Source organism: Gasterosteus aculeatus, chromosome 12, assembly GCF_964276395.1.
Source record: "Gasterosteus aculeatus chromosome 12, fGasAcu3.hap1.1, whole genome shotgun sequence".
NCBI lineage: Eukaryota > Metazoa > Chordata > Actinopteri > Perciformes > Gasterosteidae > Gasterosteus > Gasterosteus aculeatus.
This window is the reverse complement of record NC_135700.1, coordinates 23,173,738-23,199,717: the sequence shown is the minus strand read 5'-3', so window position 1 is coordinate 23,199,717 and position 25,980 is coordinate 23,173,738. Positions and strand designations below refer to the sequence as shown.

Here is a 25,980-nt window from a genome sequence, read left to right as displayed (position 1 = left end):
TTGGCTGGCGACCAATCCAGGATGTACCCTGTCAATCGCCCGAAGTTGGCTGGGATGGACTCCAGCCCCCCGCGACCCTGTGTGCAGGATAAGCGGTTTGACAATGGATGGATGGATGGATCTTATTATATTGTATATAATGTGTATCTTTTTATTCTATTTTTTTCCCTGTACATTCTGCTGTGATACCAAAATTTCCCTCTTGAGGGATCAATAAAGTATCAATCAATCAATCAACACATTTAACCTTTCAGCTGGGACGCAGTCACATCTCGGCCTGAGACCTTATCGATGGTCTTATTGAGAAATCCCGCTGCTGTCACACAACAAACCAAAGTGACGCCGGCTCACTGCGTCTCTCAGGGATGCAAACGCGTGTTTGCTCAAAATAGAGAACTGAAGCTTGATACGAACGCTGCGGGGGGTCGAAGAGGAACCAGCGCTTTTTGTTTTTTGCGTGATAAATTGGATGTGTGGCGGGAGCGTCACGATCAACGCGTGAGTGATTGTTGGTCAGCTGTTGATGAAATTATAATCAGACCCCACTTAAAAAAAACCTCCTTGTATCTGCACGATTCACACAAGTCACCAAACTGAGGTGAAAAAAGCGCCTGTTTGCGTCCCTGGTCTTTATTTGAGCTTCTTCACAGCCTTGAACCAGACACACACACACACACACACACTAATATTAGTTATTGTTCTATTAAGAAACAAACCTGACAAACAGAACCAAACCAGTGACGCAGAGCTTTATTGACTCGAATGGTTCGTAAGTAGATCGGCTGGTTTAATATTTACATCCCCAGTGTTAAGTTAGACAAGTCAGAAAGAGCTCAGAGACAAACACATAGTTTGGTCTTTTCATTTGGAGATTAAATGACACAAGACAACCAACAGAACATCAACATCCTTCAAGACAAATCCAGAACCTTTCTAGAATAATAAGTGGAACTAATAACATCCTAAAATAACCCAAAATGTTCAAGACCCAGTAGCTGCTAAAGAGCACTGGTCACGCTTATTATTGTAGATTTGTGAATTCCATCAAATACAGGAACAAAATATTTTGTTGAAATACCACTAATAGCTATTAGTAACCATAGTAACGGTTTCTACAGAAAAAAAATCAAGATTATTTGTTGCTTTTTATTCAGTTTGAATCCAATTCACAGGAGGAACTCAGTAAAAACACATTCACTGTATTTATTGATCTGATCATGAATATTCTATTCAGATAATGAGCCACAATTTATGTGAACCGTGAATATAACGATTGGAAGTTAAGATGATAAAAGATGTAAAGCGAACGTCTTTGTGTTCAACCATTAAAACCAGGAATCTTCTGAAAGAATACTGAAAAAAACCTGATTGATCAGACAGATGTTGAGGGTGATGAAGATGAGGAAGATAATAGCTCTGTCCTCAGTCACTTCCTTCTAGTGTGGATGCAGACGGTTCATTTCAAAGTAAAAGGAGACACCGAAACGCGTGGAGGAGCTCGCTAGGGGCGTCATGGCAACCAGAAGCTGTGGAGGCTCGATGAGGAACAACAAGATGAAAAGTGTTTCACAGCTTCACACAAAGAACTTATTTCAAATGTAACTATTTGACTGTTGTTGTTGTTGTTGTTGTCTGATCAGTCGCCGCTCAGGTTCATCTGCAGGAAGTCGTTGTGCAGCTTCTCCTGGGCCTCGAAGAGCTTCCTCAGCTTCTTGGCTTGTCCTTTGCTCAGCTCCTTTCCTTCAGCGTCGTGGGTGGGAAAACCCTGTGGGGCGGGAAGGAGCACGACGTCAACAACAACAACAACAACATCACTCAGCGGACTTCTTCTTTCCCAGTGTGGCATAAAATCAAGTTATAGTACTCTATACTCTTCTTTTGGTGCTTCAAAAAGACCCTTTGAAGGGATTTACCGTTTCGTCAAACTTGGAATACTTTTCGGTCTCCGTGCGGAACATCTGGCCCGGAGGGAGCTTCATCTTGGCCAGTTTGAGCATCTGAGAAACAAGGAGAGGAATAGAAGAAGAGGAGAAGAAGAAGAATAACAGGGTGAGTGAGCGAGGCTCCTGAACAGAGAAACCCAACGAGTGGATCCGGAGGACTCACCTCCTGCTCCTGTTTCCTCCTGGCAGCGTCTTCCTTCTTCTTCTTCTTCTCCGCCTCCATCTGCAAAGAAGGAAGACCGGCAGCTAAACATCGGAGCCTTTTAAAACCTTTAAAACGTCCACGAATACAAGACTTCATTATTATTATTATTATTATTAATGGGTCGCTGGTTTCCTGCCGTGGTCCTCATATAATCACAGGGACCTTTTTCTCATTAATGTACATCCTAAAAGTACCTTTGAAGTATCTTCTCAGCAGAGTACTGACTAAAGTGATGATGTTAGCAGTGAAATACAACCTTAGCATTCAGTTATTACAGAATATTTACTGTAGGAATTATGATTGACATGGAAAGGTAAATCTCATGTACTTCCTGTAATCCAAAATACCCCTTAGGGGTACTAGTACCACCATTAGAGAAACACAGTTCGTTTATTGCACTTATTGTACGTCGCTTTGGATAAAAGCGTCCGCTGTAATGTTTATCATGTGATTCATTTGCATTAATGTTTTCTAATATATTATTGTATATTAAACCTGTACCGTTAATCCGCAAACTCTATTCGTGGTTTCCAACCCTGAAAAAGATCCACCGCTTTGGTCTCTACCTTTCACAATAAAAGCCCAGGAACTCAAAGAGCATTTCACTAAAAGGAAACTCGGGCAAAGAGCCAACCTATTTACCCATGATCCTCTCTGTTATGTGTGAAATATAAACCTCACCTGCTTCTTCTCCTCTCTCTCCTTCAGCAACGTCTCCTTGTCCACCAGCTTCACCACCGTGGGCAGACCTGGAAACACAGAGCGACCCACTCGGCTTATTTGACCGAGCTGAGGGGTGAAAACGACCCGAGGACACAAGATGAAAGTTTCCGTTCCGTTACCTTCGTGGTCTTCTAGTCGGACGCCGAGCTCCGGTAACGTGTCGTCACGGACGACGTCACACAGCTGCAGCAACTCCGTCACTAGATAACGTTAGATCAATTAAACGGAAAAGGAAAGTATTTTTAAACAGGAAGAAAAAAAAAAAGGAAAAAAGAAATATGAATTTAAAGTAATATTTTTAAAAAATGGTAATAAAAAAAATACTAAGAAGTGGAAAAAAGAAAATAATAAGACGCTGAAAAAGACGCTGTTATTACCTTTCTGCTCTCGGGCAATTTTTCGGACTCCCTCTCTGAAATCTGACAGCACGGTGAGGTACGGCATCACGGTGCTCTCCAGCTAGCAAACAAACACAAACACAGCAGAACGTTGCAGCTTGTTTATCAAATCATCTGTTATCAGATGTACATAATCTAAACAAATCGAGTGAAGTCCCAGAATATAAGGGGAGTCCAAAGAACCTGGATGAGATACTTATGGATACTTATAACTGCCAGTCGAGTGTACCTTAAATTAGCAGTGACCAGGATGTTAGTCACATGGCTAACCTCCTGGTCAAAAGAATAAAGTGATCTTCAGACATGAGAAATATTAAAAGTAATTTTGCTTGATTTAATGATCATCATTCAAAGTTAGCAGACCAGTTTCCGTAAACCATAAAATAAAACACAAATGTGTCGACTCACATCGATGCTCTGACTCTGTCCTCCCACCGGGAAGCCGATGGGCTCCGATCCTTCGATGGCCCCAAATACCTGAATGACAAAAGCCTCATTTCAGTTTCATGCAAACTGCAGAACAACAACAGCCAACTGGATGCAAGCCAGTCGCGGCACTACACATCGAGCTAATCGTGCAGCATCAGGACCATGTAGCAGCGAGCTCACCATGCAGCATCAGGACTCTTTATTAGCGAGCTCACCGTGCAGCATCAGGACTCTTTATTAGCGAGCTCACCGTGCAGCATCAGGACTCTTTATTAGCGAGCTAACCGTGCAGCATCAGGACTCTTTATTAGCGAAGCTAACTGTGCAGCATCAGGACTCTTTATTAGCGAAGCTAACTGTGCAGCATCAGGACTCTTTATTAGCGAAGCTAACTGTGCAGCATCAGGACTCTTTATTAGCGAGCTATCCATGCAGCATCAGGACTCTTTATTAGCGAAGCTAACTGTGCAGCATCAGGACCATGTAGCAGCGAGCTATCCGTGCAGCATCAGGACTCTTTATTAGCGAGCTAACTGTGCAGCATCAGGACCATGTAGCAGCGTGCTAACCGTGCTGGACTTAGGCCCCTTAACCTTTCATCTCACCTTCAGCATGCCTGTGAGGTACGTGGCGATGCCCTCCAGCAGCATGCGGTTGGGCCTCAGCTTGGCGCCCTTCCTGCCGGCGATGTAACTGTTGCTCAAGCCGACCAGCACCCTCATCTCCTCCATGGCGGTGCGGGTGTCCACATTGTCGCACAGCGCCGCGTGGACGGCCGACTTCCTGTCGTAGAAACTGGACGAGACGGGCGAGCCCTCCGTTACGAGCGGATGTTTACGCGCGACGACCTCCTCGTTCTCAATCGCGTCTTTGGTCTCTCACCTGTTGTTGAGCTCCATCTCGGCCGCCTCCCATTTCTCAAAGCGCCCCGTGATGTCGGTGGGAGCTCGCAGGACGTCTTTGACATTCAGGAAGAACTCCTGTCACACGGAGGGGGAGCGACGGCAGCCGGTTAACGGAAGGAAAACAAACACTCAAACTCTGAAGTAGAGAAACATGCGTCACGCTGCCATTACATTCATGAACTTCTCGTACTGCACGGCCGACTCCATCGTGTTGGAGGAGTAGTCCAGGGTGTCTTTCCAGGAGTGCATTAAGAAGGCCAGACGGAGCTGACGAGCTGCAGAAAGACGGAAAGAAGAAACGCTGCTTACTTCTGTCACTTAATAAAAAACAGAACCTCAGACAATGATTTCTGCTGGATCTTAAAAGGGAAAACTTCTCCTCCAGAGTATCAGCGTTCTACTAGATGGAGCAGAAACCACAACCAGAGCAAAGCAATGTTCAGCTGTGGACGTATTTTAGAACATAAAATAATCATATTAATCAGTTTAAGTATGAAGAATGTTTTCACTTTACGTTGAAGCTGTTTTTCTCCCTACAAACACACCCCACTTCATTCATGAAAACAGATATTTTAGTTTCTGAAGTACTTCTGCCTCCATCTGTTGGTCTGTTAGTTTGTGTATTGTTTTAATTTAATGTGCTTCGGTTTGGCCTTCAGACAGATTTACAAGCGTCTGCGACGTCCTGCAGAACCAGCCGAGTCACCTGTGTTCTTCGCCAAGGCGTCTTTAATGGTGATGAAATTCTTCAGAGACTTTGACATCTTGCAGCCTGCGATCGTCAGGTGTCCAGTGTGCAGGAAGTATCGGACCCAGCAATCGTTCTGGTAGAAAGCCTGTGAGGGGAAAACAACCGGAGCGCACACAGCGGATCCTCTTTAACTGCACACGAGCGCAACAAGTATACAACAACCCCGAAAGACGAACAGGAGCAACGCTTTCCAATGAGCAAATACAGCCGGATTCTGTTTGTTTGTACCTCGGACTGAGCCAACTCGTTGTCGTGATGGGGGAACCGGAGATCAAACCCCCCCCCGTGGATGTCCATGGACTCCCCCAAGATGGAGCCGGCCATCGCCGAGCACTCGATGTGCCAGCCGGGCCTCCCCTGTGGAAGCGGAACAGCATCCCGGTCACAACACAGAACAATGGGCGGGGGGGTTCAGCGAGTTCTGGTGGAGACCGGACCCCTCCCCCGCCCCCCCCCCAACACCCACCTTCCCCCACGGCGAGTCCCACGAAGGCTCCCCGGGCTTGGAGGCTTTCCACAGGGCGAAGTCCTTGGAAGACTTCTTGTCACTGAGCCGGTCGGCGGAGATGCTCAGGTCGCCTGCGGGTACAGTCGGATCACTACCAGTCTTTGTGCTAAGCTACGTTAGCTTCCAGTAGCACCAAGGTGAATCGGGCGGATATCTACCTTCTCCTTCTTGCAGGGCCTTCTGATCCCCCACCGCCTCGGGCACCAGCTTGGCGTACGAGTGCTGCGGGCTGCCGTCGAACTTCAGCGTGTCGAAGTAGACGGAGCCGTTGGACTCGTACCTGCAGAACCGGCCGGCAGGACGGGAACAGAACTGTTAAAACCGGGGGGCCAGAAAAAAACCCGACCGCCAGCCCGCTGAGTTTCTCTCCCTCACCCGTAACCGTTGGAGACGACCGTCCTCACAAACTCCACGATCTCCGGCACGTATTCGCTGACTCGAGTCAGCACGTCCGGAGGAAGAACCTGTGGTCAAAGACAATTTGTACACAATCAACAACCGTGTGACAAAAAGAACACTTTTACATTTGAACAAATAAATTCTCTCTGTATGTATGTGTACCCGCACACACATTATATATATGTATATATAAAATAACATTCTAGGGACCTCAAAGATTAAGAACCTTTATTAACATGGTTTAAAGTCCAGACAAAGAAAATGGACCCGCTGAATCATATTATAATATAACAAATACCCACGTTCAGGGCCTCCATGTCTCTGTGGTACTCTCCCTCCCAGTAACTAGGGAGAACGGAGAAGATGGAATTCTCTGTGACTTCGCTCCCAAACTGCTTGTCCAACCAATCAGAGAGCAGGTCCTTCGAGTTCTCCAACAGAACCTGAGAGGAATCAAGGAACAAATTAGAAACGTGATTATCCCAATATCTAATAATTCACTTTTTAATTTCCACGCAAAGATCCCCATGATGTTGTCCATTAAATATAAAGTACGTTGGATATTCTGTCTACGTTATTAAGTAGCAAGAGGAATAAACGTACACTACGGATTTTAAGGTAGGTAAAAGTGATCATTTGTGTTTTTTAGGGAGTAACTCTTTACACGTAGAGGGGAAGTCTCACCTCGGCAAGCGGCTGCACGACCTCGTGAGCGGCTTTGCCCTCGGCCGCCGCCTGCAGGGGCAGCAGAGCGGCGGAGACGGCGGCGTCGAGCCTCTCCATCATCTGCTTCTTATCCGGGTCGGTGGTGGAGGCCAGGGCGACCTTAAAGGGCTGTGAGGTCACAAATTCATCTCCATGTAGGTTCTCACCCTCATTCATTCTTTGGTTTTACTGTTTAATAAGTTAGTTTTGTGGTAAATATTGTAATTAATATTTTATTAAAAAATTTCCCGTTGTGATTTCAGTGTTTGACAAGTGACCTCCAGTTCTATAAAGTGATGTCAAATCTGCATTCTCTGTAGTGACCAGCAGGGGGCGACTCCTCTGCTCCCATAGACGTCTATGAGGAAATGACTCTACTTCTCTGTAGTGACCAGCAGGGGGCGACTCCTCTGCTCCCATAGACGTCTATGAGGAAATGACTCTACTTCTCTGTAGTGACCAGCAGGGGGCGACTCCTCTGCTCCCATAGACGTCTATGAGGAAATGACTCTACTTCTCTGTAGTGACCAGCAGGGGGCGACTCCTCTGCTCCCATAGACGTCTATGAGGAAATGACTCTACTTCTCTGTAGTGACCAGCAGGGGGCGACTCCTCTGCTCCCATAGACGTCTATGAGGAAATGACTCTACTTCTCTGTAGTGACCAGCAGGGGGCGACTCCTCTGCTCCCATAGACGTCTCTCTTGATTTATTCCCTCAGTAAACATTGTAAACATGAGTTTATGGTCTCAGTCTTTAGTTTAAAGTCTTCTTCAATACAGCATGATGTTCATTTAGTGAATTATGGTCCATTTAGAGTCAAACAGACCATAAAGCAGGGGACGCTTTAGGGCGGGGCTTACTATGATTGACAGGTCTCTACCGGAGGCTCCTTGTCATCGTACCAAAGACTGACAGACAGTTTGTGTCTCACCTCTCTGGCGTTCAGGACGTCCTGCAGTATCTGAGCAGCTTGGGGCTGTTTCTTCTTGTACTGGTCCAGGAGGTGGTTCTGCCGGGCCCTTCTGATGATCTGAGAGGAGAAACACACTTACATCTTTGATTTTAATTTTATTTATTTTGAAAAATAAACTGTTTTGATCACACGCGATGTGTTCAGGGACATTTGAAGAAATGAATATCTGGTGATAACCACAGATGAACGCTGCAAAAACCTATTTTTTTAAGTTTCAGAAGGTTAATAAAAGATATAATACTATACTGCCGAGACCACGCCTACCGAGACCACGTCTAATACTATAATAAATCTTTCTTGTACTCACTTTGTCGTCGATGTCTGTGATGTTTATGCAGTAAAGAACATCGTACTTGAAGTAGTCCTTCAGAATCCTTCGCAGAATATCAAACGATATGTAGGATCTGCACACAGAGACAAAATATTCTTATATTATATTATATTATAATATAATATAACGATTAGTAAGCCAACTGATTATTGATTAACTTAGAAACAAATTGATTTCCAGCCTCTAAAATGTGACTTTTATTGCATTTCTTGACTCTTTCATGACAGTAACTTTAATATCTGACAAAAACAAGTCATTTGAGGACGTCGTCTTTGGCTCATCGGCGTCCTGGTACCTGGCGTGTCCCATGTGCGAGGCGTCGTACACCGTCGGGCCGCAGCAGTACCACGTCACCCGGTTCCCCCTCTGAGGGACAAACGGCTCCTGAAACACAAAGTACACATGTGGGATTTGAACAACGTGGTGACTGGAGGAAAAGTTTCTTAAGGACGATTTAACAGAAACAAAATTTTAAAATCAGGACATTAGAATGAAAAACTGAGATTTGATTTACTAAAGAGAGGAGCCCTTTAACATAACGTAGACCTCCTGGTGCTCCTCAGTTTGACCTCTGGATCCTCCTCAGAGACAGACATGGAGTCCTACCTTCGCTCTGGTCAGGCTGTTGTAGAGGTGAAGTGAAGGAACATCTGTCCCCGCTGGAGGAGACCAGGGCGGCTGAACACGCTTCCCTGTCACTGGAGGAAAAAGAAGAAAATAGACAATTGGTCAGTTTTCAAAAATGTCCATTTCTTTCCTCCCAAGCTGTAAAGCATCTTCTGGTCCTCGGGTCTCCTCACTAGAACCGTTCGTGTTCCAACACGTGTGTCGAAGATTCTGCTCTTTGGTTTTGGGTTCTTCTAAGAGAAGAAGACTCCACACAACCTCGTGGTGAGGTCGCCGTGCTGATTGGACGAATCACTTCTCACACAGAACAGGTGTTGATTGTGTCGCCCGCTGTGGACTAAAGTGGCTCTAGCAGGGTCTGTCAGTCTGCCCCTCAGTCCTGGTCCTGGGTCACCCAGACCCCTTCCCTCCAGAATCCAGAACCATAAACAAACAAACCATCTTCTCCCTGAGGGTCTCGTTTACTGATGGAGGTCTATACCGGTACGGCCGGCGAGGGGGTGGTGCTGACGGTACACCGAAGTAGGCCATACTCCCCCGTCGGCGGCGGGCCGCAACGGTTTGAGCCCCCTGCTATAGAGGATCAGGACTACACTGAGCCTGGTTGACATAGAGGATCAGGACTACACTGAGCCTGGTTGACATCGAGGATCAGGACTACACTGAGCCTGGTTGACATCGAGGATCAGGACTACGCTGAGCCTGGTTGACATCGAGGATCAGGACTACGCTGAGCCTGGTTGACATCGAGGATCAGGACTACACTGAGCCTGGTTGAAATCGAGGATCAGGACTACACTGAGCCTGGTTGAAATCGAGGATCAGGACTACACTGAGCCTGGTTGAAATCGAGGATCAGGACTACACTGAGCCTGGTTGACATCGAGGATCAGGACTACACTGAGCCTGGTTGACATAGAGGATCAGGACTACACTGAGACTGGTTCTTCTTGTGACCCCTGTGAGGTTTTTCCCAGCTGCTGCTGACGTTTTGTTTGAACACCGATAAACTCTCGGCTACAAACACCACGAGCTCCTGTCGCCTTCATGCAGGTGGATGTTTGACGAGGTGCTCGACCTCAGACCGCCACACATCCAGGGACCGAGACCACGCCTACCGAGACCACGCCTACCGAGACCACGTCTACAGAGACCACGCCTACCGAGACCAAGTCTACTGAGACCACGTCTACTGAGACCACGCCTACTGAGACCACGCCTACTGAGACCAAGTCCACTGAGACCACGTCTACTGAGACCACGTCTACCGAGACCAAGTCTACCGAGACCACGAAAACCGAGACCACGCCTACCGAGACCACGCCTACCGAGACCAAGTCTACCGAGACCACGTCTACCGAGACCACGTCTACCGAGACCACGACTACTCACTGCTGCTCTCGGGGTGGAGGTCCGGCTGCAGGGCGGCTATGTGTCTGTACCAGCGCAGAGCGTGGACATGCCGCGGGTGGGGGGGCCCGCGGAGGAGCCTAAAGGCCGTCTGGTCGGCCTGGGAGGGGCTGAACCCGGCCAGGTAGCTGCGGGGGCTCAGGTAGTCGTTGAGGGCCGCTGCCAGCGGGGCCTCCTCACTTATCTCAAGCAAGAAGCCAAACTCAAAGGCTGCAGAAACAAGAGGGCAGACGGGTCGCAGAGTTACCGACCGGGCCGGAGGAAACCCGAGAGGAGACCCCCGGTTCACCAGAGCCCCCCCCCCCCCCCCCCCCCCCCCCATCAAACAACCACAGGACCCCTCAAACACGAACAGAGCCGCCGGCTGTCTCTCCTCTATATGGAGGGTTAATGAAGGGGAGTGATGTCGTGATGTTGTGATGCTGCTCTCACGACGTTTTACTTTATTTGAGACACTGTAGACGTCTGACATGACGTATCAGGGGGAGGAGAGACTCCTCGGGTCATTTCCCACATGTGACCAGTGACTGAGAGTGAAACTGTGAAAGTGTGAAACCCGTCAAACGGAAACTTAAATGTATTTTCTTTCTCTACTGATGCAGGATGAAGATTTGAGACGGAAGACGAGAGTCAGAAAGAAGCTGCGGACGGTTATTAATACAAAGTCTTGCTATAATAATAAAAATTAATCTTTGTCTAGACCAGCGGTTCCCAAACTCAAGAATGACAAAACATAAACTAGGGATGATTAAATGACCTTAAGAATTCAACCGATTAAAAATGTATTTACCGACAATGTATGTTTTGTATAATATTTTCTCCGGAGCTCATGTGCCGTGTTTTCCGCACAATAAGGCGCATCAGATAGTGCAGTCTATCAGCGCAAATCACTGTCAAAATTCGAGAGCGCAAATCAGGTTGATCTGTTCGTGTAAATTGTTTGTGCTTCATCAATTAATGTGTTTCACATAACTAATGTGCCGCATCATACATATTTTTTTAATTGAAAATTAAAACTTGAAAAAACTTTTTTTTAAATGTATTTATTGTAAATGACCTCTCTCGGCCCACCTGCAGTACCTTTGCGGCCCACCATGGGGCCGCGGCCCACACTTTGGGAATCGCTGGTCTAGACGATATCCACACACAGTAGAAATAAATACTGTTCTCGGGCAGCTTTTAAACTCCCATCATCATCATCATCATCATCATCACATGACTAAGAGTAGCTAAAATACGGATAATTAGAAACAATTATAAAAAAAGTCACAAAAGTGATCAACAAAAGATGCAACTGTGCAAAACTGAGAGTGAAAACATACACAAACAATTACAAACAGGATGGTGAACAATTGATAACGGCAGTATTTGTAATGATATCATTCCAAATCGTATTTTCGCGAGACCTTGATTCAAATAAACATATTCTAAAAAGATCGAAAATAAAACCCCAGCTCATTAGGAAATAAACAAATAATACAAAATGTGTGATTTAATATTAACTTTCCACCAAGATATTCCCGCGAGGTACTTCTCTCTGAGTGGACGTGAAATAACATCTGGCCAGATGTGCAGACGTCATAAAAGATGCTGATGTGTTTAGATGGAATAAACGGGCCATAAAATGACACGTTTTTGTGGTTTTGGTGATCTCCCATTAAAAACACGGGACCGCTTGAAGCGCAGTCGGGGCTCCGAAATGACGCAGAATGGAAGACGTGTGACCGATTGAGCAACGAGCTCCTTTAAATGAATAAAACCTCTGACACGTCCTCTGTCGCCCTCCGTTCACTGTCATTTCAAACCGCCGGACTTGTGACCGGGAGTCGGTCGGTCGTTAACGGACCCGGTTAGCCGACGTCAGAGCTTTAGCTAACGAAGCTAACGTTCGCGCGCCTGCCGTGACAGCTCGTGGACGCGCGTTACATGGCGCCGCTCGGGCCCGAACGTGTCTGATACGACGTGTAAAACGCAGAGTATTTGCTGTACCTGGCTCTGCTGAAGTCGACATCGCCGCCGTGCTGGAGAGTCGGAGGATGCTGATGCAACAATAACGTGTCCGGAAGAAGAACCCCGCGGTAGGAACCCGGAACCAAAGTGCTTTCGGCCCTGAGAGCGGCGGCGGGGGGGGGGGGGACGACGATGGGGGACGGACCGTCGACGCGGAAGTTTGTTTTCGCTTTCGGATGCGCCCCTAAACTAACTTAGCGGGTGTGTTTCGTAAACTCTGCGGCTAAATGAAGAGTCCTCGTGTAGCCGGAAGCTAAACATGTCCAACATTAAAGCGCACATCGCGAAAGCGACGCGCCTCTATGAGCGTTACACCGAGTACGTGAGGAGGAACCCGGGCGCCACCGCGCAGCTGGAGAGCACCGTGCGGACCCTCTCCTACCTGATCGCAGGTCAGTGACACCTGCGCCTTGGACGCATGGAGGACGGGACACCGCGAGGGAACTCTAGTTGGGTTATTGCTGCTTTTAACGCCTCTGAACTCTGTTTCAGACACTTTTAAACACGACAATAAGTGACCGTGTGGTGCACAGAGGGGCACTTCTCGCCATGTTTGCGGCACATAATGCATGACGTCATCTACTTACGTTTACACACTACATACTTGTTGATTCCAGCTGTGTTGTCCATGTTAATGACCGTTATGCTTATTTCTGTGTACATTGAATTCCTCGAGTCTTATTTTGCAGGACGATTTGCAGATTCCCATGAAATATCTGAACTGGGTAAGTGAGGGTCAAGGGTCAATAAGCCGGCTCTTTCGAGGACAGTTAGCTTATAAAATAAGACAATGCTTTGTCCCTCTTGAACTTGTACAGATTTGTTGGGATCCCAACATGAAAATGAGACATGCTTCTAGAATATCTGTTTACACGAAGGCCGACCTGATGAACCCTCGTCTCTCTTCCAGTGTACTCGGCCTCCAACCTGCTGGTGCTCTTCAACGACAGCATTCTGCGCAAAGGGCTGCGATGCTCCTTCTCTGTGGTGAGCGCCTCCACAGAGCTCCATCACAGACACGGGTGGTGCTCGTACAGACCGGCCTCCGTCTCTGCTACGCGGGAAGGAAAGCAAAAAAAAGATTTAATCAGAATAAAAGCTGCACTAAGATTCTATATTTAGATTTATTGCCTCAGAGGCCGGTTGCTGCGTCACATGACCTCCAGCCTGAGTTCAATTTACACAGAAATATTAAGCAGTACAGATGGGAGGATATTTATTTATTTATTCATCAACTAAATAATATTGAGTAAAAATGATTTAAATGACCCCTCATGCGAGGAAGGAACCTTGATGACACTCAAATCGAGGAGTTAAATGTATCAAATAAATACTCACATCTGTACATATTTGCGACGTTGTTATGGTGACATGAAAAGTGCCGTTCTGTTGTATTTGCACGCATTGAAGACCTCTCAGTCACTCAGCCATCCGCCAGGGTCAGTGAGTCCTCGAGGGGGCAGGCCTTAAGGGTTAGGGTGCAGGCCTTAAGGGTTAGGGTGCAGGCCTTAAGGCCCTAGGGTGCAGGCCTTAAGGCCCTAGGGTGCAGGCCTTAATGGCTCCATGTGTCTGACTGTGGGCTCCTGTGTGCTCAGCCCGTCTCCCAGCAGAGGCTCCTCACCTGGCTCTCCGTGCTGGAGCACGTGGAGGTCTTCCTGGAGATGGGAGCCTTCAGGCTGTGGGGGGACGCCGGCCGCTGGCTGGTGATCGGACTCGTCCAGATCTTTAAGTACGTTTGTTGAAAAGTGTTTATTATTATTTATTTACATTGGCTTGTGTCTTTACCTACTTTGAAAAGGTAAAGTGTGTGATGTTTTGGTGCGTAATACTGTGTCATCATCGCCCTTCATGGTGGAATGAATATTTAAAACGCTGAATTCTTCTTCAGGGCAGTTTTCCGCCTCGTTCTTCTTCTGTGGTACAAATCCGGCCTCCTGACCTCCCCCCCCATAATCCCGCTGGACCGAGGCGCCGAGTTCGTTGGTGAAGGTCGGTGCTCGTCTTCCTCTCGCTGTCTTCAGTCTGAAATGCGTCTCCTTCGTATTTGATGAGGAGGAGGAAGTGACGTGTTACACTCCTCACATGTTGTAGACGTGACGTTCGCTCAAATGAAAAACAGTATTCCTGCTTTTAGGAGCAATAATTGTTCAGGGGTTTATTTATATGTTCACTGAAGCAAACGCAGAGACGCAATAGTCCCGTAAGGATGATGATGGGAATCCGCTTGTGAGCAGGAATTGAATAATAGAAATAACATTTATACGTTTTTTACTCTCGAGCAAATTTAGTAGATGACCTCTGCTGTGACCTCTGATGTGACAGTTTGTTGATCCCGACGTGACTCAGCACCTAAAACATGAAAAGGAACCTGATCAAAGCTGCTTCATCGATATTCTTCAACCGCAGAGCAAATGAGGCATTTCCGAATACATAATTATGTGTGTGTGAGATATTTTCTGTCCTCTTCTCCACAGACGACGGTAACCGGGAGCAACAGGCGGACACCTGCTTTGTGGGTCAGAGGTCAGGGCGGGTCATCAGGCCTCTCGGCAGCGGTAAGACTCGTTAGTGAACAACTCTCGGTTCAATAAACTTCTTAAGCTGAATAAGAATCTGTGCAACTGAGTTCCCGTCAAAATAAAAGCCCGCTTACCAGGCCAAAACACTTTAGCGTTCAGCCGAGGTTCTGTAATGTCAAAAGACAAAGACAAATCATTAATACGGCACAAGTCAGTTTCCTTTACGCAATCTTTAACCTCGTCTTTCACTTAAAAGGTGACTTATTAATGACCTTCAAACATCCCGTTTACACATTTAAAGGATCAAATCCACACAAGGTCAGAGGTCACAGACGGGCTGCCTCTCATCTAATTTCTCCCCCACCGTCGACATTTCATATCAACTTTATTAATGTATATTACATTATAATACATTAGGACTTACATAAAATAAGTAATATGCAAATAATAAAATCTGTATATCAAAAATAATGATGAAAATCCACTTTCTTCATGCACGTGAAATAAAGACATCTAAACGTAAGAGACGTATGAGGCTTTCTGTCCCTGCGGTGAACCCGTCCTCCTCTCAGCCCCCTCCCTGCAGGCCCGGCTGTGGGGGGCGCCGACTCAGAAGAGGCGGAGCAGCTTCAGCGGGGAGAAGCTCCACAGCGAGCCGACGCCGCTCGGCCTCCGGGAGACGCTCGCCGAGTCCGCGTTCATCGGCCGGCCGCTCGTCCACCGTATCCTGACCCATCACGGGGACTGACGTCTTCAGAAGAACCTTTTCGTGTGATTGACTAACGGGTGTCCTTAATAGTTCTCATTACGGACGGCTGAGGAGGTGCTGAAGTAGTAGTCGACCTCGAGGTGGCAGAAGGTTACACAGTCATTGTTCCCAGAGTGAGAGACGGCGGCGTCTCCCAGCCATAAAGCATTGCACCTTCTAAGACGTTTTCCTTAAAGTCCCCCCCAGTACTCTGCCTGGGGCTCTGTGGGAAACGCTCGTGGAAGCCGTGGCTCGTCTCCGGCGTCCTGGACCTCTGCAGGTCTGCTCCTCGTGTCCTCATTCGTCCGATAGTAAATCATCTGCTCTTCAGACGCGGAGGATCGTATGTGTTCGGAAGTCGCAGCGTGTCACATTTTATTCCTTCCCCTCCCGTCAGCTTCGCCGTGCTCAGAGACGCGAGGTTCGTGACCCGCTGGGAGCGAGCGGAGATGAGGAGGAGAACCTTTCTGCTGCTCTACTACCTCCTCCGCTCGCCCTTCTACGAAAAGCACTCCGAGTAAGTCGCTCGCCCTCCTCCGGGTCGCTGTAGCGAGAGAGACATCCGACCGGCAGCTTTACCCCCTTGTTTGACCCGCAGGGAGAAGATCCTCTTCCTGCTCAGACTTCTGGCCGATCACGTCCCGGGAATCGGACTCGTGGCTCGTAAGTACCGGCCGGCTCGCAACCGAACGGTCCTGAATGTGGTTGTTTTTATTGTTCCGGAGGAGAGAAACAAGTGTTTTAACGTTGTGCTTCTGGTTTTACTTTGACTTGTTGTTGCTGGATCTTTAAAAGTGAATATTTCTGTCTGAAGACATTTATCACCCAGGACCTCCATCCTGTGTTTCAATTCATTTTGTAGCCCAAAATGGTAAATTAGTCTCGGGGGGCTTTACAGCCCACATGCGACATGTAATGAAGGAGACCTCGTTCCTTGCAGGTCCCCTCATGGATTACCTCCCCACCTGGCAGAAGATCTACTTCTACAACTGGGGATAAGAAGCCTCCCCGAGAACAACGTGGATCTGACGTCCACTTCGCTCCGACGGAGAGACAGTTTCATTTTACTAACAGAAATAAAAGCAGACGTGAAAAGAGCGTGCGCGTCGGACGTGGGTCCAATTCCTCTTCACAGTTTTGTACGGCGAGCGTCTCCCGTGTGATTTCCTCCCCCCACCTGGCCGGGCCTCCTTTAGAACTTTGAGCTCGACGCTCTGAAGACGAGAGGAAGAACCGGATCGCCTTCATTCCTGCTGAACTTCAGCTCCTCGTCAATCAAAGCTCAGGAGGCGGGACGGCGGTTTCAAATCTTTATTAACATATGGAATACGTTTCCTGTTTGTAGCCTCCAATAAATAGTTCAACGTTTCGTCCTTCTTTCATCTCAGGCTCTGAAGCCCTGAAGTAACATTTAAATCTTAAAACGGATCTTTGACTTAACAGATTCAAATGTAAACTTCCAAATGACAAAAAAGGTCCAACTGCACAGTTGAGATTGAAGAAGTGAGGTGGAGACACGGGACCCGTTGGATCCCACCTGGCTCTCACAGCCGGTTCTGGTCTCCACAAGGTAATAAATAAGCAGAGCCGCGCTGGTTTTATGATGTACGGTCACCGCAACAGGAATGTCAGTCTTTGAATTAAACACTGAATGCAAAATAATCAGTTTTCTTCAAATTATTGGTGGAAATAAACTGCACTTTTCTATTAACGTGGCAATAAAATAAAAACATTTGAAAACGTGAATCAATAGAATGAACACATTTTTTTTGAAAACAAAGACCAAAATAATGAAAAAGAATAAATCCCCCTCTTGACGGTTTCCTTTATGAAAATACATCAAGAGAAATACTGCGTCACTCCTGTGAAAGCGTCTCTGGGGGAGGAGGACGGCGCGCGGGCCTTCCTGCCGTCGGGTCCGTTCCATCAGTACGAGCCGTAACGATCCTGAGACAAAAGATTTAAAGGAAGAATCATTTCACACAGCTCCGTGCAAAGAATCTGCAGCAGATGGAGGAGAACCAGAGACGACCAGTGTCCTCGTGTGGACGTGTTTTGGGTCGTAGAATTCACCCTCATCAGAACCTGTCCCACCGAGAGGCTGCGCTCCGGCCTCTGCGCCGATAGTAGCCCACCCACGATAAGTAACAACCAACCGCTTTGTCTATCTAGACATAGTCAGTCAGGAGAAAGAGGGACGTCGAGTGTTTTGAGAAATAAATCATTACAACACAAACGGAACCTTTGCATTTAGTGAAAGGCCTGAAATGAAATCACAAACAGCCCTCGAGTCCTATAAAACAAGGAGATACCAGGTAAAAGCACATCTACGTGACTCATGCGTAGGAGCAGTCCACTTTTTCATCTGATCTATTGGATCCGACTAAATCCCTCGACCACCCACGAGCCAAAACGGGTCGAGTGTAGCTGAAAAAAAAAAACCCTCCTCACCCCCTAAACCTGCGCGGAAAGCGGCGACATTTTCTGTGAGGCGGCTGCACGTCACTCGCTAAAAACCACGGGTTCATTTCACGATTCGCTCGGGATGAATGTTCCCGTTTCTGCTCAGAACCCAAATGGGTGCTTTTGATTCTGACGTCTCACCTGGATCGTATTCATCACGCCGTTGGCCAGGACGGCCATCTTTCCTGCAACCGTCTTCACTCCCTGCTTGAACTGTGCGATGTCGGGTCCGGAGGGGAGCACGCCGTCGTAGCCCGCGGCGCGGCCTGAGAGGACGTTTGCACAAACGCCACATGTGAGCTTTCTCTTCTGGATCAGTGTGCTTGGATCATCATTCATTTGGGGAAACTTGGGTGCAAATATGACATTTTCTCGAGACATCAAGACAAAATAGTCCAACAGATGCACTATTTGTTTGTTTAAAAGACGACGTTGATCAGGAATTAATGAGCTTTTTTCAAAAACAAAGCTGCCAGGTGTGCCAGGTGTTACCTTTGAGGTCCGTTCCGTCCCCAAACAGCTCGGCCGAGCTGATGGAGGTGCTTCCAGACATCGTCTCCAGGCGGCTCTTGGCGTCGTACTGAGAGAGGAACATCAACGACCATCAGGTTTGTTTCATAAATCCCCCAGAACCGTACCGTAAAGGCCTCTGTGGGGGGGGGTTACGGATCACAGGGCGATGAGGACGCACCTCAGCGCTGCTCTCCCGACCGAAGAACATGTCGGAGGAGATGGCCTTCGCGTTGGCGAACTTCTGCCGGGCCTCGCTGGACTCGGACACCGGAGACGAGGCGTCGGCTTTCCTCCTGCTGGGGAGTCTGGGGGGAAAGAAAAAAAAAAACGGGAGAGCGCGCTCGCACACACGGGTCAGAAGGAAGTCCCGCCCCCTTTATTTCTGTGACCGGTAGAAATGAGACACCTCTCTCCGATGGGCTGGATGCTGGAGATGGTGACCTCCTCTTTGGGCTCTTCTTTCTCCAGAGCCCAGGAGGTGGTGAAGGAGGCGGTTCCTCCCTCTGTGTCCCACCGGGACCCGAAAGCGTCCCCCACCGTGAACGGGTTGTCCTTGTACCTGGAACATCCGTCAAGGGGTTTGATGAGCCAACGATGCCAACGTCACATTATGCTACAACAAACTCTATTGTGCAACTCTGTGGAGGCCGACGACCACGCAGAACAACACATGGCCGTCCTCCGAGGGGCCTCACGTACTTGGGGGGTCCGGAGGTGAAGCCCGGCTCCTCGAACATGTCCAATTTAGAGCGAGAGGAGGACTTGGTTCCCACCGGGGTCTCCTGCTCGATCACCTGCATCTCCGACATCACGGAGTGGGACACGGCGCTGAAACGAGACGCCGCGTTACTCAGACGAGAGTTACCGTGACAACGGGAGCCGGAAACCCCCCCCCGCCCCCAGCCGGACTCCTCTGTTTACCTCCTGTTGCCAAAGCCCATGCCCAGCCTCTCTGCCTGCTCCCTCTTCTTGCCCTCCATGGTCTGGATCTTCTTCTCCTCCATCTTCCTGTCGATCTCCAGCTCTTTGTAGGCCAGCCGCATGGAGGCCACGCTGCAAGAGCCACAACCATTAGACACGGAACGGCTCCTCCGAGGGAGGCCACGCTTTGAACGCTGAGGAAGAGAGGCGGACTAATGTTCCTCACATGGACTCCTCGGCGGCTCGATCCTCTCGCACCTTCTCCGCCACCTGCGCCTGCCTCTCCACCTCAGAGAAGCTCTTGCTGCTGACCTTCTGGGCTCCGAGGCCTTTCTTCGCCCCGAGCTGCGCGGAGTCAGGGGCACATGGGGAAGGTTAAACAGGGGGAGGGGGAGGGGGAGGGGGGCGCGCTGAAACATACGAGGTCTGTCCGACTCACCCCTTTCTTGGCCGCCATGGGCTTCTTCTTACCGATGAGGGAGGGCTTCACATCTGTAAGCCAGGAGAAGATGTACTGAAGCCTTCAGAGTTAGCAGAGCACAAAGCTGCTCTCTGAAGGTCCGTAGGAAATATACTTATGAAACATGCTTCGAAATGATGACCAATAGTTTCACCTCCAAACTACCGATAGAACGTTGCTATGATCCACAATACGAACATTAAACTGCGTTATTCCCTCATCCGGACAAGCTCGTCCCCAGCTGACCTTTAGTTCTCATCTTCTTTGTACTTTTAATTAATTAACGTGGGAACGTCAGCCTCAGAGCTTCATCTGCGGTTTCCTTTACAAGCTGCACCAACAAGACAAAGCCTGCCGCGCCTTCACAGCCGGAGGCTAAATGACCCATCAGGGAACGATTTGTTCTAGAGGATCCTTCCTCAGGCGGCACGACTCCGCCATGTCACCCGGCCGCTGAAGAGCCGCCAGCGTTTCCCCGGCAACCTTCAGGTATTCAAGCCGCACAACAACCTGGAACTCTTCATGACACGCCGAGCACAAGGAGCCCGCGCAGCCGCAACCGGGGCAACGTAACCCGGCGCGCTCGCGCAGCCGTGGTGACGGACGCGTGGTCGTCCAGGCGACGGGACAAACAACCACTTTCCCAAAACACAAGAGGCCGATTCAGCATCAGAATTAACGCTTCTTGATAAAGAAATTTGAGCCGTTAAATCACATTTTCTCTGCCTGTTAGGATCCCAAACAAACGAGTACAAAAGAGTAAATAACAAATAATAATAAAAAGATAACATAATGCTGAAAGCCTTAAATAAAGCAGCGGGTGTATAAGATGAAGACGCTCACAGGTTGTTTAAATGATCAATCGATCGATCAATCAATGAGTTACAAAGATGTTTCAGTTCATTTTGTTTCAGATAGTTGAGAATTATTCAAAAGGGGTTTCAGTTATTCATCAATGTCTTGTGATGTAAATGTTTTTATTCTATTTCCTGCAGTGCTGTAGTGGTAAAATTAGAGGTGGGTAAACTCTGACTTTTGTGATCATACAGACCTCGACGCGATGCGAAGTAACGCAACACAAAGCGTCGCGACTCTGTAAGGCTGTCCTGGCTATATTGCATTATGTTATCAGTAAAAGTCATATACAATCAATGACAATGAATAAATGTGTTAGTAGTTTATTAAATTTAAGAAAACCGTAAAGAAAAGTATGTCAACACAACAACACAATTCCTCTCACTGCCTGAAAAAATATGATGAATTTAAGAATTAACCTGTTAAGCAGCCTGTCAATTACACTGACAACACTCATGTACTACCTACGTCATCATAAATAGCCTACAGCATGGTTTTTTTCACATTGAGAACTGACTTGTTTTCTAATCTACGCGTCACCAGGCGTTTTTGTTGTCCTTTTACCGTGCACGACCAGCGAACACAGAGCGCGCGACTAATACCCCCCCCCCCCCGCAACGACTACTACCCACCCCCGTCGGACCTTCTCGACCAGTCCGCGAAATATTGTCTGACATGAAACCGGTCCGTGAGGTAAAAAGGTTGGGGACCACTGGGCTGATCCACAGCGTGTGTTTACACACCTCCTGGATCCTGATTGGTCGCTGCTGCAGCCGCAAGGCACTGATTGGATGCTCACAGACCGTAATACAGCGCAGATGAACATGATTCAGAATACGGCGTTTATATGTTCGACAATAGGAAACGTAGACTTAGCGGTTTTAAAATTACACAAGTTTATTTCGGATTATTCCAACGGAATAATACAAGGCGCAGGGAACTTTGAAGTGCGTAAACGCTATTTCCAAAATTGAAGAGGTGCGTAAACGGCGTTTACCCTCCATTACAGCCCTGATTTCCTGCTATAAGGTAACCTGTAGAGCAACATGCTAACGGATTAGCTGCTAATGATCGAGATCCCCTTTAGAAACAATTCTCTCCCTGATATTTAATTCTCCAGTTCAGATGTTCATCTCCATCTCTTTGTAAGCAGAGATGAGATGAACATCACTGGTGTCAGACACCACAGGGCGGTTCTGAGGTTCTGAAGGAGGCCGGTCGGGCTCGGGACTCACCCACGGAGGCTTTGGGCGACGTGCTCAGCCCTTCGATGCTCGGTCCGTCCTCCACATCTGTAAACACACACACACACACACAAGATGTTCATCCAGCCTCCGCCTGCAGACCACATCTCATGATGATCAGCAGAAGCTTTTTCTACTGACGGATGTCCTCCTGAACTTTGGCCGTCGGCTCCATCAGCTCCGACAGCCGAGAGCCGAAAGCGGCGCCGTTCTGCTCCGGGCCGGCGGGCGGCGCCACGGTCCAGTCATCAGAAGTCTGACAGCGTGAAAAAACAAGGAGGATCCAGAGATGTTTTTATGTTAATTGAGAGAGAGAGAGATAATAGACACACACACACACATTGTTTGTGATCTTTTAACATTTATACATAATCTATACCCATTTATCTAAAATGTTACCTATTTTTACTGTAGTTTTTGTCTTTACTTACTGATACTACCAGTACATTTACTTTCAGTTGTACTGTTGTATTTAACTTTATTAAATACTTTTATTTTTAAGAGATATTTTGTGTGTTTAAATGAATAGTGGCCAGAATTAGCTAAATATTCACTTTTACTAAGATAATACACAAAGATATTCCCTGATATGTGGCCATCATTCATTGGGCCCAAACTGATTGCGGCGTGTATTTAAAACAAAACATGCACGCACACACACACACACACGCACCTGTGTAAGCTCTTCAAAGAAGTCGGTCTCCTTCCTTTCTGGAGCTGTAGGAGTCCCTCCTGGAGAAGACTCGATCCACAGCTGCAAAGACAAGAGGACTTATTGAGACGCGGCGCTCTGGGTCTCTGTGGCATGGCGCCTGGTACGAGCTGCGCTGCCATTAGTGCTCTGATCGACGCGCCACGCGCTCAGAGTCCGGCTGAACCAGTTCCTCGGGTCGCTGTGTGAGCGCCGCCAGCTACCAGAGGCTGCGTGCGCTCGGTAGCAGACTCGGGGCGACGGGGCTGAACGGCACACCGGTTAAAACGGTATAAGATTTGCGCACGGTGAGAGTTTGTCGTTCATACCGGCAGAACAACACAAGAGCGGACGCTGCTCTTCGGCACGCGGCGGAATTTATTTCTACACGTCACGGAGGAGGAACGTTCAGCAGCCGGAGCCACTTGTCTAACATGTGTCGAAATTAATGGTTATAACAACAATGAATAACACACAACAAACGCTCTTTAACAGGGTAAAACACCACGACACAACAGCTTGTGACACATAAACTATTAGTTACACTAATAATTGCTGAACTGCATGCTGGGTAAAGCTCCCAACAAGAAGTAACTCTGTTGCTACATGGAAACACGGAAAAGAGCGACGCAGGAGGAACAAGGAGAGACCAGAGATGCACCAACACAACTTGTGCCCAACAGAGGAGCTCAGTCCGTTTGGAGGGTTTTTGGTTTTGGAAAAACCCGACGTAAGTTACGTTAGGTCAGAAAACGATTTATTGCAAAGTCTGTCGAGCCTCAGGTGGCAACACTAGCAGCCACAACGAGCTAACACGCTAACGAGCGGTGAGCGGCTGTTCGGGTCCTTTTCAGGGTCAATGAATTAATGCGTTTACGTCACATACCGGGGTACCGTCAGACTCTAAATACCGTGATATGGATTTCCGGCCGTACCGCGCAGCCCTACCGGACGATACTCACGTCAGAGCCGTACTTGGACAGCGCAGCGTTGGCCTGTTGCCGGACCTTCTCCCGGTACAGCTGAGCGGCCCGACTGTTGTACTTGGCGTTGGTGTCGTTGGTGGAGCAGCCGTGCTGGCGGAAGAACACCGTCTGCAGACGGGAAGGAGGCGATATGGATCCACAGCAGTGAATCAAACTATTCATTCATTCAATGATTATCTGGTTTCCTATTAAATGGATTGATTCACGCCTGACTCGCGCTGGCCTTACCGCGTTGGCATTGCCTCCAACCTGCATACATCTAAGCTGGAACCAGTTCCAGTTGGAGTCCAACTCGGTAGACCTGAGGAAAAGAGAGAAGAATATGGAAAACCAACCAGCCCTCCGGTGTGGCCTGTGACCTCATCGTGGCGTACAGGTCACGAAGGCTGCGCGTTTGGTGAACAGCAGGAATCCACTGAATGTGACACATGCCGGTTTCCCAGAAACCAGTTAAACAGGAACAGCGTTCCTCAATGTCCTCGTCTTCTGTGTGCATCACCAGCGGATGTGGTTGTTTACTTCTACTCTTTAGCTTCCATCTTCTTCACCTGCTTCCATCCCCACACGTCCCACAAACACCTACTGCATTCTGTCTGCTTCTACCGTCACTTTTCCCACATCGTAGATAAACAGACATTCTGGGGGTGCGGTTGGCGGAAGCGTCGACTGGCCCGGTGACGTAGCTTTCACGCCGTAGCGCCAGGTGACGGCGCCTTGCGTTGAGCCCTCCAGGTGTCGGTGTGACGAACTCGATGGCTCACCTGATGAAGCTGAGGTGGACCCCCAGGGAGCGGTGGATGCCCGAGCAGTCGATGCATAGGAACACGCCGTGAGAGATGCTCGCCCAGCTCGGGTTTTTGGCCGCGCAGTCAAAACACACCTGAGCAGAAACAAAACACTTTTCAGGTGAACACCTGAATGATTGTGACACCCGTTGACAGTTTATCACAGTCAACACCAACGCTTCCGTTGTATAAACATTCATCATCATAACTCCTTTAAAAGTCAAATATGTACTACATTAAAAAGAACAAGTTACATCTGAAACGTAGCGTAATAAAAAGTACAACACGTACCCCCGGGATGTACTGAGGTTACAATAAACGGTACAACATGTACATCCCAGATGAAGTGGAACAATATAGTTACATAACAAGTAGAATAACTGTTCTCACTTCGCTGCCACTGGATTTGATTAAACCTGAAACCAGCTCGATAAAAACGTTGATTTTAAAATCGGATACAATCATCCGGAATGAATATTAAAATTCCATTACGTCAGACGCTGCTAGCATTGGATAGCATCCGGTTCGTACGGTCAATCGTTATGACTCAAAATCACAACGTAACGTTAAATATCTTTACTAAACCTCGTGTCATTGATTTGGACATGTACGGTTTAGACTAAACAGTTGAACTGTTAATACATTTCCATCACGAATTGAGTGGTTAGCTTCCCTCCTCAGTATGAACACAACTAGTATACGTGGCCTTCATGTTCCACTGCTTCGCCGGCAGGCTAGCGGGCTAGCAGGCTATCAGGCCAGCGGGCTAACAGGCTATCATGCTAGCAGGCTAGTAGGCTAGCAGGCTAGTAGGGTAGTAGGCTAGCAGGCTAGCAGGCTAGCAGCCCCGTGTAGCCGGGCCGAGCCTACGTGCTAGCAAACAGTTTACCGGGTCTCTTTTTGGACCGAAAGAAGTCAACCGAATAACCGCCAGCACGACCCACTCACACGGATCGACACACACAACGCGGCGGCGTCACATCTCGGTTACCTTGTTGGTAGCGACGGATCTCAACCTTTTAAAAATGGCTAGGATCTCAGTCTTATTTGGTTCCGTAGCCATCTTGTTACTCTGACGATTGCCATTAAATTACGTCACTACGAATCGCCGTTGGTCAGAAATCCAACAAAAGCGAAAGCCCTTTAACGCTGACGTCATCGGCTTGCGTAGAGAGATCGGTGCGCGGCTTGCTCATTTTTAACTTTGCATTAATGGATGTCAAATCACAGAAGTGTTTTAAAATAAGTAGTCAACTGTTATTGGTTAGCTCATCAAGCAAGAAGTAAGAGTCATCTAAAGAAATGTAACAACACACGTTATTCACAGTAGTCCAGTATTTATGGGCTACAATGAATAACGTGTGTTACATTTTACGTGTGTTAACTCCTCTAATAGACACACAGTTATAAGAACCTGTATAAAGAACCGGTTTATAATAAGACCAACACATCCATTACATTACATGTCATTTAACT

The 25,980-nt window shown here is 48.0% G+C and overlaps 3 protein-coding genes across 4 annotated transcripts; 1 reads left to right on the top strand and 2 right to left on the bottom strand.

The window, feature by feature from the left end:
- Positions 1-735: 735 nt before the first annotated feature.
- Positions 736-12,703, bottom strand: cars1 (cysteinyl-tRNA synthetase 1). 2 transcript variants are annotated; one of them, XM_040200448.2, is made up of 23 exons: positions 12,299-12,414; positions 10,292-10,519; positions 8,879-8,970; positions 8,568-8,656; positions 8,249-8,345; positions 7,900-7,998; positions 6,946-7,095; positions 6,564-6,704; positions 6,238-6,326; positions 6,021-6,142; positions 5,821-5,933; positions 5,583-5,711; positions 5,310-5,439; positions 4,775-4,878; positions 4,581-4,678; positions 4,304-4,493; positions 3,678-3,746; positions 3,249-3,330; positions 2,991-3,071; positions 2,830-2,897; positions 2,107-2,166; positions 1,914-1,997; positions 736-1,765 (listed from the first exon to the last, which is right to left on the bottom strand). In XM_040200448.2, exons 1-23 carry the CDS (start codon positions 12,318-12,320, stop codon positions 1,637-1,639), a joined length of 2,466 nt encoding a protein of 821 aa, XP_040056382.1. In that variant the 5' UTR covers positions 12,321-12,414; the 3' UTR covers positions 736-1,636. The 2 variants fall into 2 exon arrangements, with proteins under 2 accessions (XP_040056382.1, XP_040056389.1); XM_040200455.2 differs by lacking the exon at positions 10,292-10,519 and having other exon boundaries at positions 12,299-12,703.
- On the top strand, positions 12,440-17,332 carry pex16 (peroxisomal biogenesis factor 16). Its single transcript, XM_040200495.2, has 11 exons — positions 12,440-12,711; positions 13,009-13,044; positions 13,230-13,306; positions 13,915-14,048; positions 14,208-14,308; positions 14,794-14,874; positions 15,411-15,560; positions 15,794-15,866; positions 15,984-16,103; positions 16,185-16,249; positions 16,527-17,332. The coding sequence occupies exons 1-11, from the start codon at positions 12,579-12,581 to the stop codon at positions 16,583-16,585; spliced, it is 1,029 nt and encodes a 342-aa protein (XP_040056429.1). The 5' UTR covers positions 12,440-12,578; the 3' UTR covers positions 16,586-17,332.
- arfgap2 (ADP-ribosylation factor GTPase activating protein 2) lies at positions 16,883-25,980 on the bottom strand. The gene is made up of 16 exons (XM_040200468.2): positions 25,496-25,980; positions 24,481-24,599; positions 23,948-24,020; positions 23,696-23,827; positions 22,716-22,796; positions 22,184-22,298; positions 22,034-22,090; positions 19,923-19,975; positions 19,710-19,828; positions 19,484-19,615; positions 19,262-19,390; positions 18,969-19,121; positions 18,741-18,867; positions 18,542-18,629; positions 18,191-18,315; positions 16,883-17,533 (listed from the first exon to the last, which is right to left on the bottom strand). Exons 1-16 carry the CDS (start codon positions 25,565-25,567, stop codon positions 17,513-17,515), a joined length of 1,596 nt encoding a protein of 531 aa, XP_040056402.2. The 5' UTR covers positions 25,568-25,980; the 3' UTR covers positions 16,883-17,512.

Bases quoted from the DNA above. Each gene is read 5' to 3' on its own strand.
- cars1 (XM_040200448.2), bottom strand. From the start codon at position 12,320: ATGTCGACTTCAGCAGAGCCAG. The intron at 10,520-12,298 runs GTACAGCAAATA...TTGTTTCTGCAG, and splicing joins GTCGACTTCAGCAGAGCCAG to CCTTTGAGTTTGGCTTCTTG. The intron at 3,331-3,677 runs GTGAGTCGACAC...TTTGTTTGCTAG, and splicing joins GACAGAGTCAGAGCATCGAT to CTGGAGAGCACCGTGATGCC.
- pex16 (XM_040200495.2), top strand. From the start codon at position 12,579: ATGTCCAACATTAAAGCGCACATCGCGAAAGCGACGCGCCTCTATGAG. The intron at 16,104-16,184 runs GTAAGTCGCTCG...TTTGACCCGCAG, and splicing joins TTCTACGAAAAGCACTCCGA to GGAGAAGATCCTCTTCCTGC. The intron at 16,250-16,526 runs GTAAGTACCGGC...CGTTCCTTGCAG, and splicing joins GGGAATCGGACTCGTGGCTC to GTCCCCTCATGGATTACCTC.
- arfgap2 (XM_040200468.2), bottom strand. From the start codon at position 25,567: ATGGCTACGGAACCAAATAAGACTGAGATCCTAGCCATTTTTAAAAGG. The intron at 24,021-24,480 runs GTGAGCCATCGA...TCTTTTCCTCAG, and splicing joins GTCCACCTCAGCTTCATCAG to GTCTACCGAGTTGGACTCCA. The intron at 17,534-18,190 runs GTGAGACGTCAG...CTTTTGTCTCAG, and splicing joins GCGTGATGAATACGATCCAG to GATCGTTACGGCTCGTACTG.